Source organism: Cuculus canorus, chromosome 35 (assembly GCF_017976375.1).
Source record: "Cuculus canorus isolate bCucCan1 chromosome 35, bCucCan1.pri, whole genome shotgun sequence".
NCBI classification, from domain to species: Eukaryota; Metazoa; Chordata; class Aves; order Cuculiformes; family Cuculidae; genus Cuculus; species Cuculus canorus.
The window spans coordinates 382,215-396,497 of NC_071435.1; the positions used below are offsets into that span (position 1 = coordinate 382,215).

Sequence of the window (14,283 nt, forward strand, 5' to 3'; positions counted from 1 at the left end):
AGAAAGAGAAGGAGAAGGTGATGGACGAGTGGAGATGGAGATGGAGAAGAAGGAGGAGAAGGTAATGGATGGAGGAGGAGGAGACGATGGATGGAGATGGAGATGGAGAAGGAGGAGACAATGGATGGAGACGGAGATGGAGATGGAGAAGGAGGAGAAGGAGAAGAAGGTAATGGATGGAGAAGGAGGAGACGATGGATGGAGATGGAGATGGAGAAGAAGGAGGAGAAGGTGATGGACGAGTGGATGGATGGAGAAGGAGGAGACGATGGATGGAGACATACGGATGGATGATTGTCCAGGATGGACACCCGGAGGGGGGACGGCCACGGAGCGCTGGAGAAGACCCTTTTCCCCCTCGCGGAGCCGTGGGGACGATGTCCTCCTCATTCCCGTCCTCCACGTGAGCTCAGGGTGGGGTCACCCCCGGGGCCGCGGAGGGGCGGTGGCCGCGGCGGCGCCGCATCAAAGCCGTAATCTCCTCCCGTTGGTCACCACCGGTGACTCATCCCAACCTCCCTCCACCGCCGCTATAAATGGGCTCCAACCACCACCTCCCGGACCTCCTCGGGTCTTCTCCTCCTCCATCGGGTGAGTCCCTCTCCAGGAGCTCCGGAGGCTCCTCCGGAATGCGGGAAAGGACAGCGTTGAGGTTCTTCAAAGGCCGTGGGAGAGGTTCCTCCAGGGTTGGGGTCCACCAGAGAGGGGGGACCCAATGGGGACCTCCAGGAGACGGAGGGGGGACTTTCTCAGGGGGGTTTGGTGCTACCACAGAGGTGGAACCCAATGGGGACCTCCAGGAGATGGAGGAGGGACTTTCTCAGGGGGGTTTGGTGCCACCACAGAGGTGGAACCCAATGGGGACCTTCAGGAGATGGAGGAGGGACTTTCTCAGGAGGGTTTGGTGCCACCACAGAGATGAGACCCAATGGGGACCTCCAGGAGATGGAGATGGGACTTCTAAAGGGGGGTTTGGTGCCACCACAGAGATGAGACCCAATGGGGACCTCCAGAAGATGGAGGAGGGACTTCCTCAGGGGGGTTTGGTGCCACCACAGAGATGGAACCTCCAGGAGATGGAGGTGGGACTTCTAAAGGGGGGTTTGGTGCCACCACAGAGATGAGACCTTCAGGAGATGGAGAGGGGACTTTCTCAGGGGGGTTTGGTGCCACCACAGAGATGGAACCTCCAGAAGATGGAGGGGGGACTTCCTCCAGGGGGTTTGGTGCCACCACAGAGATGAGACCCAATGGGGACCTCCAGGAGATGGAGGTGGGACTTCCTCCGGGGGGTTTGGTGCCACCCGAGCAGGAGCAGAAGGTCCAGGATGAGCCCAAAGCTCAGCTCGGAGGTGGATGGACACCACCGGTGGCACCGGGTCTTCTCCTGAGTCCCCCCCTGGTCCTCACCCGGGTGGGTTTCTTCTCCTCCAGCCATGGCTCATGGTGGACGTGGACCTCTGGGGTTCCTCCTGGGTCTCCTCCTCCTCCCGTTGGGGGCGTTGGTGACCACCACAGCTGCTCAAGGCCAAAGCAACGCCAGCGGTGAAGGTGAGGCCACGTGGTGGGACCGTGGGGTGGGGTGGGGGAGAAGACACCTTCTCCACGGGCACAACCCGGTGGTGTCCAACCTCGCGTTGGCCTTTGAGGTGAAGATGAGGACTTAGAGGACGATTCCCACCTCCCGGTGGGGTGGGATGGAGAAGACAACGGCTTCCGGAGGCCCAAAAGGAGGAGAAGAAGGAGGGGGTTGAGGTTGGTGGGAACATCTCCCTTTCTTCTGGTTCCGCTGGAGGACAACTTTGGTTTGAGGAGGAGGTGGAGGGGGTGAGAAGAGGACTCGTGTGGTTCCTCTCGGCCACAAAGACCTCCGAGGTGACCAAATCGTGGAGCTCCACCACCACCATTGGTGAGTGGAAGGTCCTCCAGAGCCAAAGTCACCTCCAGAACGTGCAGATGGACAACTCGACCTGAAGGAACTCGGAGCTCGTGGTCCACAGAGCTTCGCTCGGAGCTCCTGGAGGACCAAACGATGGCTTCTACCACTTCCATCTCCACTGGAGGACCTCCACGAAGCCCCTGAGATGCCTTCAAAGAGCTCAGAGGGGTCACCACGGAGCTCAGAAGGACCAAAGGATGGGTTCCACCACTTCCGTCTCCACTGGAGGAGCTCCATGAAGCCCCTGAGATGCCTTCAAAGAGCTCAGAGGGGTCACCGCGGAGCTCAGAAGGACCAAAGGATGGGTTCTACCACTTCCACCTCCACCAGAGGAGCTCCACAAAGCCCCTGAGATGCCTTCAAAGAGCTCAGAGGGGTCACCACAGAGCTCAGAAGGACCAAACGATGGCTTCTACCACTTCCATCTCCACTGGAGGAGCTCCATGAAGCCTCTGAGATGCCTTCAAAGAGCTCAGAGGGGTCACCACGGAGCTTGGGAGGACCAAAGGATGGGTTCTACCACTTCCACCTCCACCAGAGGAGCTCCACGAAGCCTCTGAGATGCCTTCAAAGAGCTCAGAGGGGTCACCACAGAGCTCAGAAGGACCAAACGATGGCTTCTACCACTTCCATCTCCACTGGAGGAGCTCCATGAAGCCTCTGAGATGCCTTCAAAGAGCTCAGAGGGGTCACCACGGAGCTCAGAAGGACCAAACGATGGCTTCTACCACTTCCATCTCCACTGGAGGAGCTCCACGAAGCCTCTGAGATGCCTTCAAAGAGCTCAGAGGGGTCACCACGGAGCTTGGGAGGACCAAAGGATGGGTTCCACCACTTCCACCTCCACCAGAGGAGCTCCACGAAGCCTCTGAGATGCCTTCAAAGAGCTCAGAGGGGTCACTGCGGAGCTCAGAAGGACCAAAGGATGGGTTCTACCACTTCCATCTCCAGCGGAGGACCTCTGTGAAGCCCCTGAGATGCCTTCAAAGAGCTCAGAGGGGTCACCACGGAGCTCGGGAGGACCACAGCTTCTCCTCCTCCTCCTCCTCGGAGGTCGGTCCCCACCCATGGAGGTTGGGAGGATTCCAGGTGGTGGTGGTGGTGGTGGTGGTGGTGGTGGTGGTTCTTCCTCCAGACTCGGGCGTCTCCCGTCCCGCGGCTTTAATCCCCACCGGCACAAACCGGTCCCACCAGGACATTCCGATGTCCCAACCTCCAGGAGAAGCTCCGACTGCTGATGCCAACGAGGAGGAACCACCTCGGACGGTGCCTTCTCCAAAGCGGTCAAACCCTCGGGAGGGGCCACCGCCGACTCATCGAGGACATCCGCCGAGGACTCCTGGAGGACATCCGCCGGGAGGAGAAGGACCTGAGGGCCTCCGGAGGGGTTTGGGGTCTCGGATGGGTTTTGGGGATGATCTTCTTGAAGAAACATTGACTTTGGTGTCGGTTCTCCTGGTTTGGGGCCTCCTGAAGGTCACAGCTTCCAGAAGGTGGTGGCCTCGAGGCGGTGGTGGCCTCAAGGAGGTCATGGTCTCGAGGAGGTCATGGTCTCGAGGTGGTGGTGGCCTCGAGGAGGTCATGGACTTAAGGTGGTGGTGGCCCTGAGGTGGTCACATCTTCCAGAAGGTCATGGCCTCCAGGTGGTGGTGGCCTCAAGAAGGTCACAGCTTCAAGAAGGTCGTGGCCTTGAGGCAGTGGTGGCCTCAAGAAGGTCACGGTCTTGAGGTGGTGGTGGCCCTGAGAAGGTCACAGCTTCAAGAAGGTGGTGGCCTCGAGGAGGTCATGGTCTGGAGGTGGTGGTGGCCCTGAGGTGGTCACATCTTCCAGAAGGTCGTGGCCTCCAGGTGGTGGTGGCCTCAAGGAGGTCATGGCCTCAAGAAGGTCACAGCTTCAAGAAGGTGGAGGCCTTGAGGCAGTGGTGGCCTCAAGAAGGTCATGATCTTGAGGTGGTGGTGGCCTTGAGGTGGTCACAGCTTCCAGAAGGTCATGGTCTCGAGGTGGTGGTGGCCTCGAGAAGGTCACAGCTTCAAGAAGGTGGTGGCCTCAAGGAGGTCATGGTCTCGAGGTGGTGGTGGCCTCGAGGTGGTGGTGGCCCTGAGAAGGTCACAGCTTCAAGAAGGTCGTGGCCTCGAGGAGGTCATGGTCTCAAAGTGGTGGTGGCCTTGAGAAGGTCACGGCCTTGAGGTGGTGGTGGCCTCAAAGTGGTCACAGCTTCAAGAAAGTGGTGGCCTTGAGGTGGTGGTGGCCTCGAGGAGGTCATGGTCTTGAGGTGGTGGTGGCCTCAAAGTGGTCACAGCTTCAAGAAAGTGGTGGCCTTGAGGTGGTGGTGGCCTCGAGAAGGTCACAGCTTCAAGAAGGTTGCAGCCTCAAGGAGGTCATGGCCTCGAGGTGGTGATGGCCTGGAGAAGGTCGTGGCCTTGAGGACGTCATGGTCTTAAGGTGGTGGTGGCCCTGAGGTGGTCACAGCTTCCAGAAGGTCATGGCCTTGAGGAGGTGGTGGCCTCGAGGTGGTCACAGCTTCCAGAAGGTCGTGGCCTCGAGGTGGTGGTGGCTTTGTGGTGGCCGTGGTCTCAGGTTGGTGGTGGCCTCGGGGTGGGCAGAGCCTCAGAGTGGAGGTGGCCTCAAAGTGGTGATGACCTCAGGTTGGTGGTGGCCTCAAGGTGGCCACAGCTTCAGGTTGATGGTGGCCCAAAGGTGGTGGTGATGCCCTCAGGTTGGTGACCTCATGTTGATGGTGGCCTGGAGGTGGTGATGACCTCTGGTTGGTGGTGACCTCACGTTGATGGTGTCCTGAAGGTGGTGGTGATGCCCTCAGGTTGGTGGTGGCCCGAAGGTGGCCGAGGAGGACCCCCCGAAGATGTCACCTCATCGTCCCCTGAGGTCGGACGGTGCGGAATCTCCTGAGCCCCTCCAAGAGGAACCCCCGAACCCCCCTGAGATACCTCCAAAGCCCCAAAGGTGGAGGAGATCCCTTCTGGAGGTGACACCTTCGAGAGGTGACGCTTTGGTCTCCCACCCAACGCGATGGACCTTCTCTTCTCCTTCTCCCCCGTTCCGGGGGCACCACCGGACCTCGGCTCCGAGGAGGCCACGGAGAAGAAGTCCTCTCCTCGTTTCTCCTTACGTCACAGCTTCATCTCCGCCTCGTGGTGACCCAACCCTGGAGAGGTCCTCTCCTGGAGCTCGTGGGCCACCAGCAGGTCCTACCGGCTCCGGCTCCGCCCCGCGGCGGAGGAACCACCTCCAAGAGGGAGGAGTCACCTCCAGCCGGGCCTGGGAGGGACCTCCGAGGGGGAAGGGACGTCCCACCCACAGCCCGGTGGAGAAACCCAGGGGAGAAGTGGCTCCTGGAGGGGTGGGAGGACCTTCTCGAGGTTCTTGGGTTCTCCTGATGGACCTCCATCTCCTCCTGGGATGGACAATCACTCCTTTGGGTCCTCCTGATGGACCTCCACCTCCTCCTGGGATGGACGGTCCTTCCTTTGGCTCCTCCTGATGGACCTCCACCTCCTCCTGGGGTGGACAATCACTCCTTTGGGTTCTCCTGATGGACCTCCATCTCCTCCTGGGGTGGACAATCACTCCTTTGGGTTCTCCTGATGGACCTCCATCTCCTCCTGGGATGGACAATCACTCCTTTGGCTTCTCCTGATGGACCTCCATCTCCTCCTGGGATGGACGGTCCTTCCTTTGGCTCCTCCTGATGGACCTCCATCTCCTCCTGGGGTGGACAATCACTCCTTTGGGTCCTCCTGATGGACCTCCATCTCCTCCTGGGGTGGACGGTCCTTCCTTTGGGTCCTCCTGATGGACCTCCATCTCCTCCTGGGGTGGACAATCACTCCTTTGGCTTCTCCTGATGGACCTCCATCTCCTCCTGGGATGGACAATCACTCCTTTGGGTTCTCCTGATGGACCTCCATCTCCTCCTGGGATGGACAATCCTTCCTTTGGCTCCTCCTGATGGACCTCCATCTCCTCCTGGGATGGACAATCACTCCTTTGGCTCCTCCTGATGGACCTCCATCTCCTCCTGGGATGGACAATCCTTCCTTTGGCTCCTCCTGATGGACCTCCACCTCCACGTGGGGTGGACAATCACTCCTTTGGCTCCTCCTGGTGGACCTCCATCTCCTCCTGGGGTGGACACTCACTCCTTTGGGTCCTCCTGATGGACCTCCACCTCCACGTGGGATGGACGGTCGGTTCTTTGGGTCCTCCTGATGGACCTCCACCTCCTCCTGTGATGGACGGTCGGTTCTTTGGGTCCTCCTGATGGACCTCCACCTCCACGTGGGATGGACGGTCCTTCCTTTGGCTCCTCCTGATGGACCTCCATCTCCTCCTGGGATGGACACTCATTCCTTTGGGTCCTCCTGGTGGACCTCCACCTCCACATGGGATGGACGGTGGGTTCTTTGGCTCCTCCTGATGGACCTCCATCTCCTCCTGGGATGGACGGTCGGTTCTTTGGGTCCTCCTGGTGGATCTCCACCTCCACGTGGGATGGACGGTGGGTTCTTTGGGTCCCCTTTGGTGGACCTCCGCGTCCCCGTGGGCCCCTCGTGGTGGCCTCATCTCAGCAGCTTCTCTCTTGCAGTGGACGAGTCGCGCATCATCGGCGGCCGCCCGTGTTCCATCACCCAACGGCCCTTCCAGGTGGCCCTCCTCAAGGGGGGACACATCCTCTGCGGGGGGTCCCTGGTGTCCCCCTCCTACGTCCTGACGGCCGCTCACTGCAGAAGACCCGTCTCGTAAGTTCCTCCCACCCCACCACCATCTCCACCCCCCCCAGAAGGTCCTCGCGGCCTTTCAGACCTTCTCCTCAGGCCGAGAAGGAGATACGGAGATCTTCTGGATGGGCGTGAGGGGCACCTCCAGGTGGGAACATCTCCAGGTGGTGGGGATCTCTCCATCTGAAGGTCCTCGTGGCCATCCGGAAGGTCCAGACCTTCCAGGTTCTCCTGGTGGTTCCTCAAGGGACAAAGGTCCTCCTGGAGGTCCACGAGCTGAGGTTCTCCTGATGGTTCCTCACCTCAAGGAGAAGGAGGTGGTGGTTCCTCAAGGAACAAAGGTCCTCCTGGAGGTCCATGAGTTGAGGTTCTCCTGATGGTTCCTCACCTTAAGGAGAAGGAGCCAATGGTTCCTCAAGGAACGAAGGTCCTCCTGAAGGTCCATGAGCTGAGGTTCTCCTGGTGGTCCCTCAAGGGACAAAGGACCTCCTGGAGGTCCACGAGCTGAGGTTCTCCTGATGGTTCCTCACCTCAAGGAGAAGGAGGTGGTGGTTCCTCAAGGGACAAAGGACCTCCTGAAGGTCCACAAGCTGAGGTTCTCCTGATGGTTCCTCAAGGAACGAAGGTCCTCCTGGAGGTCCACGAGCTGAGGTCCTCCTGATGGTTCCTCAAGAGACAAAGGACCTTCTGGAGGTCCATGAGCTGAGGTTCTCCTGATGGTCCCTCAAGGGACAAAGGTCCTCCTGGAGATCCACAAGTTCAGGTTCTCCTGGTGGTTCCTCACCTCAAGGAGAAGGAGGTGGTGGTTCCTCAAGGAACGAAGGTCCTCCTGGAGGTCCACGAGCTCAGATTCTCCTGATGGTTCCTCACCTCAAGGAGAAGGAGCCAATGGCTCCTCAAGGAATGAAGGTCCTCCTGGAGGTCCACGAGCTCAGGTCCTCCTGATGGCTCCTCAAGAGACAAAGGTCCTCCTGGAGGTCCATGAGTTCAGGTTCTCCTGGTGGTTCCTCACCTCAAGGAGAAGGAGGTGGTGGTTCCTCAAGGGACAAAGGTCCTCCTGGAGGTCCACGAGCTGAGGTTCTCCTGATGGTTCCTCAAGGAACGAAGGTCCTCCTGGAGGTCCACGAGCTGAGGTCCTCCTGATGGTTCCTCAAGAGACAAAGGACCTTCTGGAGGTCCATGAGCTGAGGTTCTCCTGGTGGTCCCTCAAGGAACGAAGGTCCTCCTGGAGGTCCACGAGCTGAGGTCCTCCTGATGGCTCCACCCCGAGGTCTTCCCCCCCTCGCTGAGGGCCGAGCCTGAAGGTCAAAGCTCTGGAGATGTCTCCTGGGTGACTTTTGGCCCTCCTTCTCCGGACAGGGAGTACAGAGTCCTCCTGGGGGTGGACAGATTGCACGACGGCTCCGGAGAGGTCCGTGCGGTGACCGCCGCCCGCGTCCACCCCCGCTACGACCCCCGGCGCAACGACAACGACTTCATGCTCCTCAAGTTGGACAAACCCGTCCCGTTGTCCTCTCGGATCAAAACCATCCGCTTGGCCACCGCCTGTCCGCGCCCGGGAATGCGCTGCAGCGTCTCCGGGTGGGGGACCACCAGGTCCCCAGGAGGTACTGCAGCTCCAACAGCTGCTGCTGGAGGTTCCTTCGAGGTTCTGCTCCTCCTGGAGGTCTCCCTGTGGTCCATCTCCCTCTTAGAAGTGAGGAGATCCCCATGAGGAACATCTGGTGGAGGTTCTTCTCCTCCTGGAGGGCTCTCTGTGGTCCATCCCCCCCTTAGAAGTGAGGAGATCCCCATGGAGAACATCTGGTGGAGGTTCCTTTGAGGTTCTTCTCCTCCTGGAGGTCTCCCTGTGGTCCATCTCCCCCTTAGAAGTGAAGAGATCCCCATGGGGAACATCAGGTGGAGGTTCTTCTCCTCCTGGAGGTCTCCCTGTGGTCCTCTTCGGCCCCAGAAGTGAGGAGATCCCCATGAGGAACATCTGGTGGAGGTTCCTTCGAGGTTCTTCTCCTCCTGAAGGTCTCCCTGTGGTCCATCTCCCTCTTAGAAGTGAGGAGATCCCCATGGGGAACATCAGGTGGAGGTTCTTCTCCTCCTGGAGGTCTCGCGGTGGTCCATCTCCCTCTTAGAAGTGAGGAGAACCCCATGGAGAACATCAGGTGGAGGTTCTTCTCCTCCTGGAGGTCTCTCTGTGGTCCATCTCCCCCTTAGAAGTGAGGAGATCCCCATGGAGAACATCTGGTGGAGGTTCTTCTCCTCCTGGAGGTCTCTCCGTGGTCCTCTTTGGTCTTAGAAGTGAGGAGATCCCCATGGAGGACATCTGGTGGAGGTTCCTTTGAGGTTCTTCTCCTCCTGGAGGTCTCCCTGTGGTCCATCTCCCTCTTAGAAGTGAGGAGATCCCCATGGGGAACATCTGGTGGAGGTTCTTCTCCTCCTGGAGGTCTCTCTGTGGTCCATCTCCCCCTTAGAAGTGAAGAGATCCCCATGAGGAACATCAGGTGGAGGTTCCTTGAGGTTCTCCTCCTCCTGGAGGTCTCCCTGTGGTCCTCCTCTCCCCCGCCGGAAGCCTTTGGAGATGTCCTGAGGTGTCTCCCGTCTCTCCATCTCCACCTTCTCCTGCAGCCGCGTTACCGGAGAGGCTCCAATGCGCCGACATTGAGACCTTCGGACCATCGCGGTGCTCTCGCGCCTACGGCGACGCCGTCACCCGCAACATGTTCTGCGCCGGCGTCCCCCAGGGCGGCATCGACTCCTGCCAGGTGGGACACCACCACCACCACCACCACGAGGACCTCCAGGGCACCTCCACGGGGGTCCCTTGGAGAAAGGAGAGACCTTTGAGGGCTTCAGGGCAGTTGGAAGGGTGGTGGGACGTAGTTTGGGGTCCCACCAGGAGAACTTCTGGTAGAGACGTGGGGATGGGAACCACCAGGAGAGGTGGAGAGGGGTTTGGGTCCCACCAGGAGAGGTGGAGATGGGTTTGGGTCCCACCAGGAGAGGAGGAGATGGGTTTGGGTCCCACCAGGAGAGGAGGAGATGGGTTTGGGTCCCACCAGGAGAGGTGGAGAGGGGTTTGGGTCCCACCAGGAGAGGAGGAGAGGGGTTTGGGTCCCACCAGGAGAGGCGGAGATGGGTTTGGGTCCCACCAGGAGAGGTGGAGAGGGGTTTGGGTCCCACCAGGAGAGGTGGAGATGGGTTTGGGTCCCACCAGGAGATGCGGAGATGGGTTTGGGTCCCACCAGGAGAGGTGGAGATGGGTTTGGGTCCCACCAGGAGAGGTGGAGAGGGGTTTGGGTCCCACCAGGAGAGGAGGAGAGGGGTTTGGGTCCCACCACAATGTCCATCTCGACCCAAGGGTGGGAGGGGAGGTCCTTGGACGTCTCCGCGGAGGCTCCCTGAGATCCACCACCCCATTGTCTCCTCCAGGGCGACTCCGGTGGCCCTCTGGTGTGCGATGGGGTCCTCCAGGGCGTGGTCTCCTGGGGTTTGGCCGTCTGTGGGCGCAGAGGGACACCCGGAGTCTACTCCAACGTCTGCCGGGCGGCGCGGTGGGTGCGGCAGTGGACGGGGGGACAGCACTGAGGACATCGGCTCCACCATCAGCTCCACCACCTCCATCACCATCAGCTCCACCATCAGCTCCACCACCTCCATCATCATCAGCTCCACCTGAGGGACCTCCTGGAGGTGGGAACTCATCTTCATCATCATCTCCACCACCTCCATCATCTCAACTCCATCACCTCCACCTGAGGGACCTCCTGGAGGTGGAACCTCATCTCCACCAGTGCCACCATCTCCACCTGAGGGATCTCCTGGAGGTGGGACCTCATCTTCATCATCATCTCCACCATCTCCACCTGAGGGATCTCCTGGAGGTGGGACCTCATCTCCACCAGTTCCACCAGTCCAACCAGTCCCACCATCTCCACCCAAGGGACCTCTTGGAGGTGGAACCTCACCTCCATCGTCATCTCCATCGTCTCAACTCCACCATCTCCACCTGAGGGACCTCCTGGAGGTGGGATCTCCTCTCCACCATCTCCACCATCTCCTGGGGGGGACCCCGAGGGGCCCTTTGAGGAGGACAATAAAGGAAAAGAGCAAAAGGAGACTCGAGTTGGGGGAGCACTGGGAGCACTGGGAGAGGGAACTGGGAGCACTGGGAGCACTGGGAGAGGGAACTGGGAGCACTGGGAGCACTGGGAGGGGGACTGGGAGCACTGGGAGCACTGGGAGGGGGACTGGGAGGGGGACTGGGAGCACTGGGAGCAGTGGGAGGGGGAACTGGGAGCACTGGGAGGGGAACTGGGAACACTGGGAGCACTGGGAAGGGGGACTGGGAGCTTTGGGAACACTGGGAAAGGGAACTGGGAGCACTGGGAGGGGCACTGGGAGCACTGGGAAGGGCCCAATTAGTGCTCCTCATTAGGGGCATTAATGAATCGCCCTCAACCTCATTAATCCCCCATTCATTAATGAACCCCCATTCATTAACCCCCATTCATTAACCCCCATTCATTAATCCCCCATTCATTAATGAACCCCCATTCATTCATCCCTCATTCATTAATGAACCCCCATTCGTTAATGAACCCCCATTCATTAATCCCCCATTCATTAATCCCCATTCATTAATGATCCCCCATTCGTTAATGAACCCCCATTCATTAACCCCCATTCGTTAATGAACCCCCATTCATTAACCCCCATTCGTTAATGAACCCCCATTCATTAATCCCCCATTCATTAATGAACCCCCATTCATTAACCCCCCATTCATTAATGATCCCCCATTCATTAATCCCCCATTCATTAATGAACCCCCATTCATTAATGAACCCCCATTCATTAACCCCCCATTCATTAATGAACCCCCATTCATTAACCCCCCATTCATTAATGATCCCCCATTAATTAACGCCGCGGGGATTCGGTCCCTCATTAATTAAAGCTCCGATTAACGACGCTGTTAATTAATCCCCACTCGGCGGCACCGTTAATTCATTCATCGCTCTGCGGTTCATTCATTGTCCCCCAATTAATTCCCTCATTAATTAATGCCCCAATTAATTGGGGGTTAATGGAGAGCTGCGTTAGGAGCCCATGTGGGGGGGACTGGGGGGGACTGGGATGGGACTGGGAGATACTGGGAAGGAACTGGGAGGGACTGGGGGGAACTGGGAGGCACTGGGATGGACTGGGAAAGAACTGGGAGGGACTGTGGGGAACTGGGAGGCACTGGGAAGGCACTGGGAAGGGACTGGGATGGACTGGGAGATACTGGGAAGGAACTGGGAAGGCACTGGGGAGGCTCTGGGGAGGCACAGTCACCACTGGGAGGAACTGGGATGGACTGAAGAGACACTGGGAAAGCACTGGGAGATACTGGGAGGCACTGGGAAGGCTCCAGGAGGCACTGGGAAAGTACTGGGAGGCACTGGGAGGAACTGGGGAGGCACTGGGAGGAACTGGGATGGACGAAGAAGCACTGGGAGGAACTGGGGAGGCACTGGGAGGAACTGGGAGATACTGGGAGGAACTGGGGAGGCACTGGGCTGCCCCAGAAAGCACTGGGAGGAACTGGTATGGACTGAGAGGCACTGGGAGGAACTGGGAAGGCACTGGGAAGGCACTGGGGATATACTGGGAAGGCATTGGGAAGGCACTGGGGATATACTGGGAAGGCACTGGGAAGGCACTGGGGATATACTGGGAAGGCATTGGGAGGGCACAGTCACCACTGGGGGGAACTGGGGAGGCACTGGGAGGAACTGGGATGGACTGAGGAGACACTGGAGAGGCACTGTGAAAGAACTGGGAGGTACTGGGAGGCACTGGGAAAGCTCCAGAAGGCACTGGGAGGCACTGGGAGGAACTGGGGTGGACTAAGAAGCACTGGGAGGAACTGGGAAGCACTGAGGGGCAGTGGGCGATACTGGGAGGGCACTGGGGGGCACTGGGAGATACTGGGAAGGCACTGGGATGGCACAGTCACCACTGGGAGGAACTGGGGAGGTACTGATTGGCACTGGTTGGCACTGGGAGGAACTGATTGGCACTGGGAGGTACTGGGAGGTACTGGGAGGAACTGGAAGGAACTGATTGATTGGCACTGGGAGGAACTGGTTGGCACTGGGAGGAACTGATTGGCACTGGGAGGTACTGGGAGGAACTGGAAGGAACTGATTGGCACTGGTTGGCACTGGGAGGAACTGATTGGCACTGGGAGGAACTGGGAGGTACTGGGAGGAACTGATTGGCACTGGTTGGCACTGGGAGGAACTGATTGGCACTGGGAGGAACTGGGAGGAACTGATTGGCACTGGGAGTTACTGGTTGGCACTGGGAGGAACTGATTGGCACTGGGAGGAACTGGTTGGCACTGAGATGCCCCACGTGGGACTGGGAGGCACTGGTTGGCACTGGTTGGCACTGGGAGGCTCCAGTTGACACCTGGAGGCACTGGTTGGCACTGGTCCCCAGGGCACTGGTTGGCACTGGTTGGCACTGGTTGGCCCCAGGTGGCCCTGGTTGTCCTCGGTTGTCCCCAGGGGCACTGGTCGGTACTGGTTGGCACTGGTCGGTGCTGGTTGGCCCCAGTCGGCCCCAGTTAGTCCTGGTTGACCCCTGTCGGCCCCAGTTGGTCCTGGGATCACTGGTCAGCACTGGTCAGCACTGGTCTGCCCCAGTTGGCCCCGGGGTCACTGGTTGGCCCAGTTGGCCCCAGTCAGCCCTGGTTGGCCCCGTTGGCCCCAGTTGGCCCTGGTCGGCTCCAGTTGGCACCAGTTGGTCCCAGGGTCACTGTTCAGCCCCGTTGGTCCCAGTTGGCCCCAGTCGGCCCCAGTCAGCCCTGGGGTCACTTGTTGGCCCCAGTTGGCCCTGGGGTCACTGTTCAGCCCTGGTTGGCCCCGTGGTCACTGGTTGGCCCCAGTCGGCCCTGTTGGCCCCAGTTGGCCCCCGATGGCCCCAGTCAGCCCTGGGGTCACTTGTTGGCCCCAGTTGGCCCTGGGGTCACTGTTCAGCCCTGGTTGGCCCTGCGGTCACTGGTTGGCCCCAGTCGGCCCTGTTGGCCCCAGTTGGCCCCCGATGGCCCCAGTTGGCCCTGGGGTCACTGGTCAGCCCCATCGGCCCCAGTTGGCCCCCGTTGGCCCTGGGGTCATTGGTTGGCCCCCATTCATCCCCGGTTGGCCCCTGTTGGCCCCCGTTGGCCCCGTTCAGCCCTGTTGGCCCCGGGGTCACTGGTTGGCCCCCATCGGCCCCGGTTGGTCCCCGTTGGCCCCAGTCGGGCCCCGTTGGCCCTGGTCGATCCTTGTTGGCCCTGGTCAGTCCCGTTCAGCCCCGGTCGGTCCCTGTTGGCCCCATCGGCCCCGTTCAGCCCCGTTGGCCCCGGTCAGGCCCTGTTGGCCCCATTGGCCCCAGTCTGTCCCCTGTTGGCCCCATTGGCCCCAGTCAGGCCCCGGTCGATCCCTGTTGGCCCCGTTGGCCCCGGTCGATCCTGGTTGGCCCCATTCGGCCCCGGTTGGCCCCGGTCAGTCCCTGTTGGCCCCGTTGTCCCCGCTGTCCCCGTTGTCCCGGGCTGTCCCGGGTCGGCGCAGGTCGGGGCGTGCC

At 60.0% G+C, this 14,283-nt stretch overlaps 1 protein-coding gene across 2 annotated transcripts; it reads left to right on the forward strand.

Moving 5' to 3' along the window:
- Positions 1 to 443: 443 nt before the first annotated feature.
- On the forward strand, positions 444 to 10,729 carry LOC104066489 (kallikrein-14-like). Of its 2 annotated transcripts, XR_008447509.1 has the most exons (7): positions 444 to 591; positions 1,435 to 1,551; positions 6,543 to 6,696; positions 8,035 to 8,282; positions 9,295 to 9,431; positions 10,099 to 10,439; positions 10,551 to 10,729. XR_008447509.1 is itself a non-coding variant. In XM_054052656.1 (6 exons), the coding sequence occupies exons 1-6, from the start codon at positions 537 to 539 to the stop codon at positions 10,252 to 10,254; spliced, it is 867 nt and encodes a 288-aa protein (XP_053908631.1). In that variant the 5' UTR covers positions 444 to 536; the 3' UTR covers positions 10,255 to 10,487. The 2 variants fall into 2 exon arrangements, 1 of the variants encoding a protein (XP_053908631.1); XM_054052656.1 differs by lacking the exon at positions 10,551 to 10,729 and having other exon boundaries at positions 10,099 to 10,487.
- Positions 10,730 to 14,283: the final 3,554 nt, after the last annotated feature.

What these genes read in the sequence shown, in the direction of transcription:
- LOC104066489 (XM_054052656.1), top strand. Translation starts at nt 537, where the DNA reads ATGGGCTCCAACCACCACCTCCCGGACCTCCTCGGGTCTTCTCCTCCT. An exon ending in GTCTTCTCCTCCTCCATCGG is followed by an intron (nt 592 to 1,434) that starts GTGAGTCCCTCT and finishes CTTCTCCTCCAG; the next exon opens with CCATGGCTCATGGTGGACGT. An exon ending in GACCACCAGGTCCCCAGGAG is followed by an intron (nt 8,283 to 9,294) that starts GTACTGCAGCTC and finishes CTTCTCCTGCAG; the next exon opens with CCGCGTTACCGGAGAGGCTC.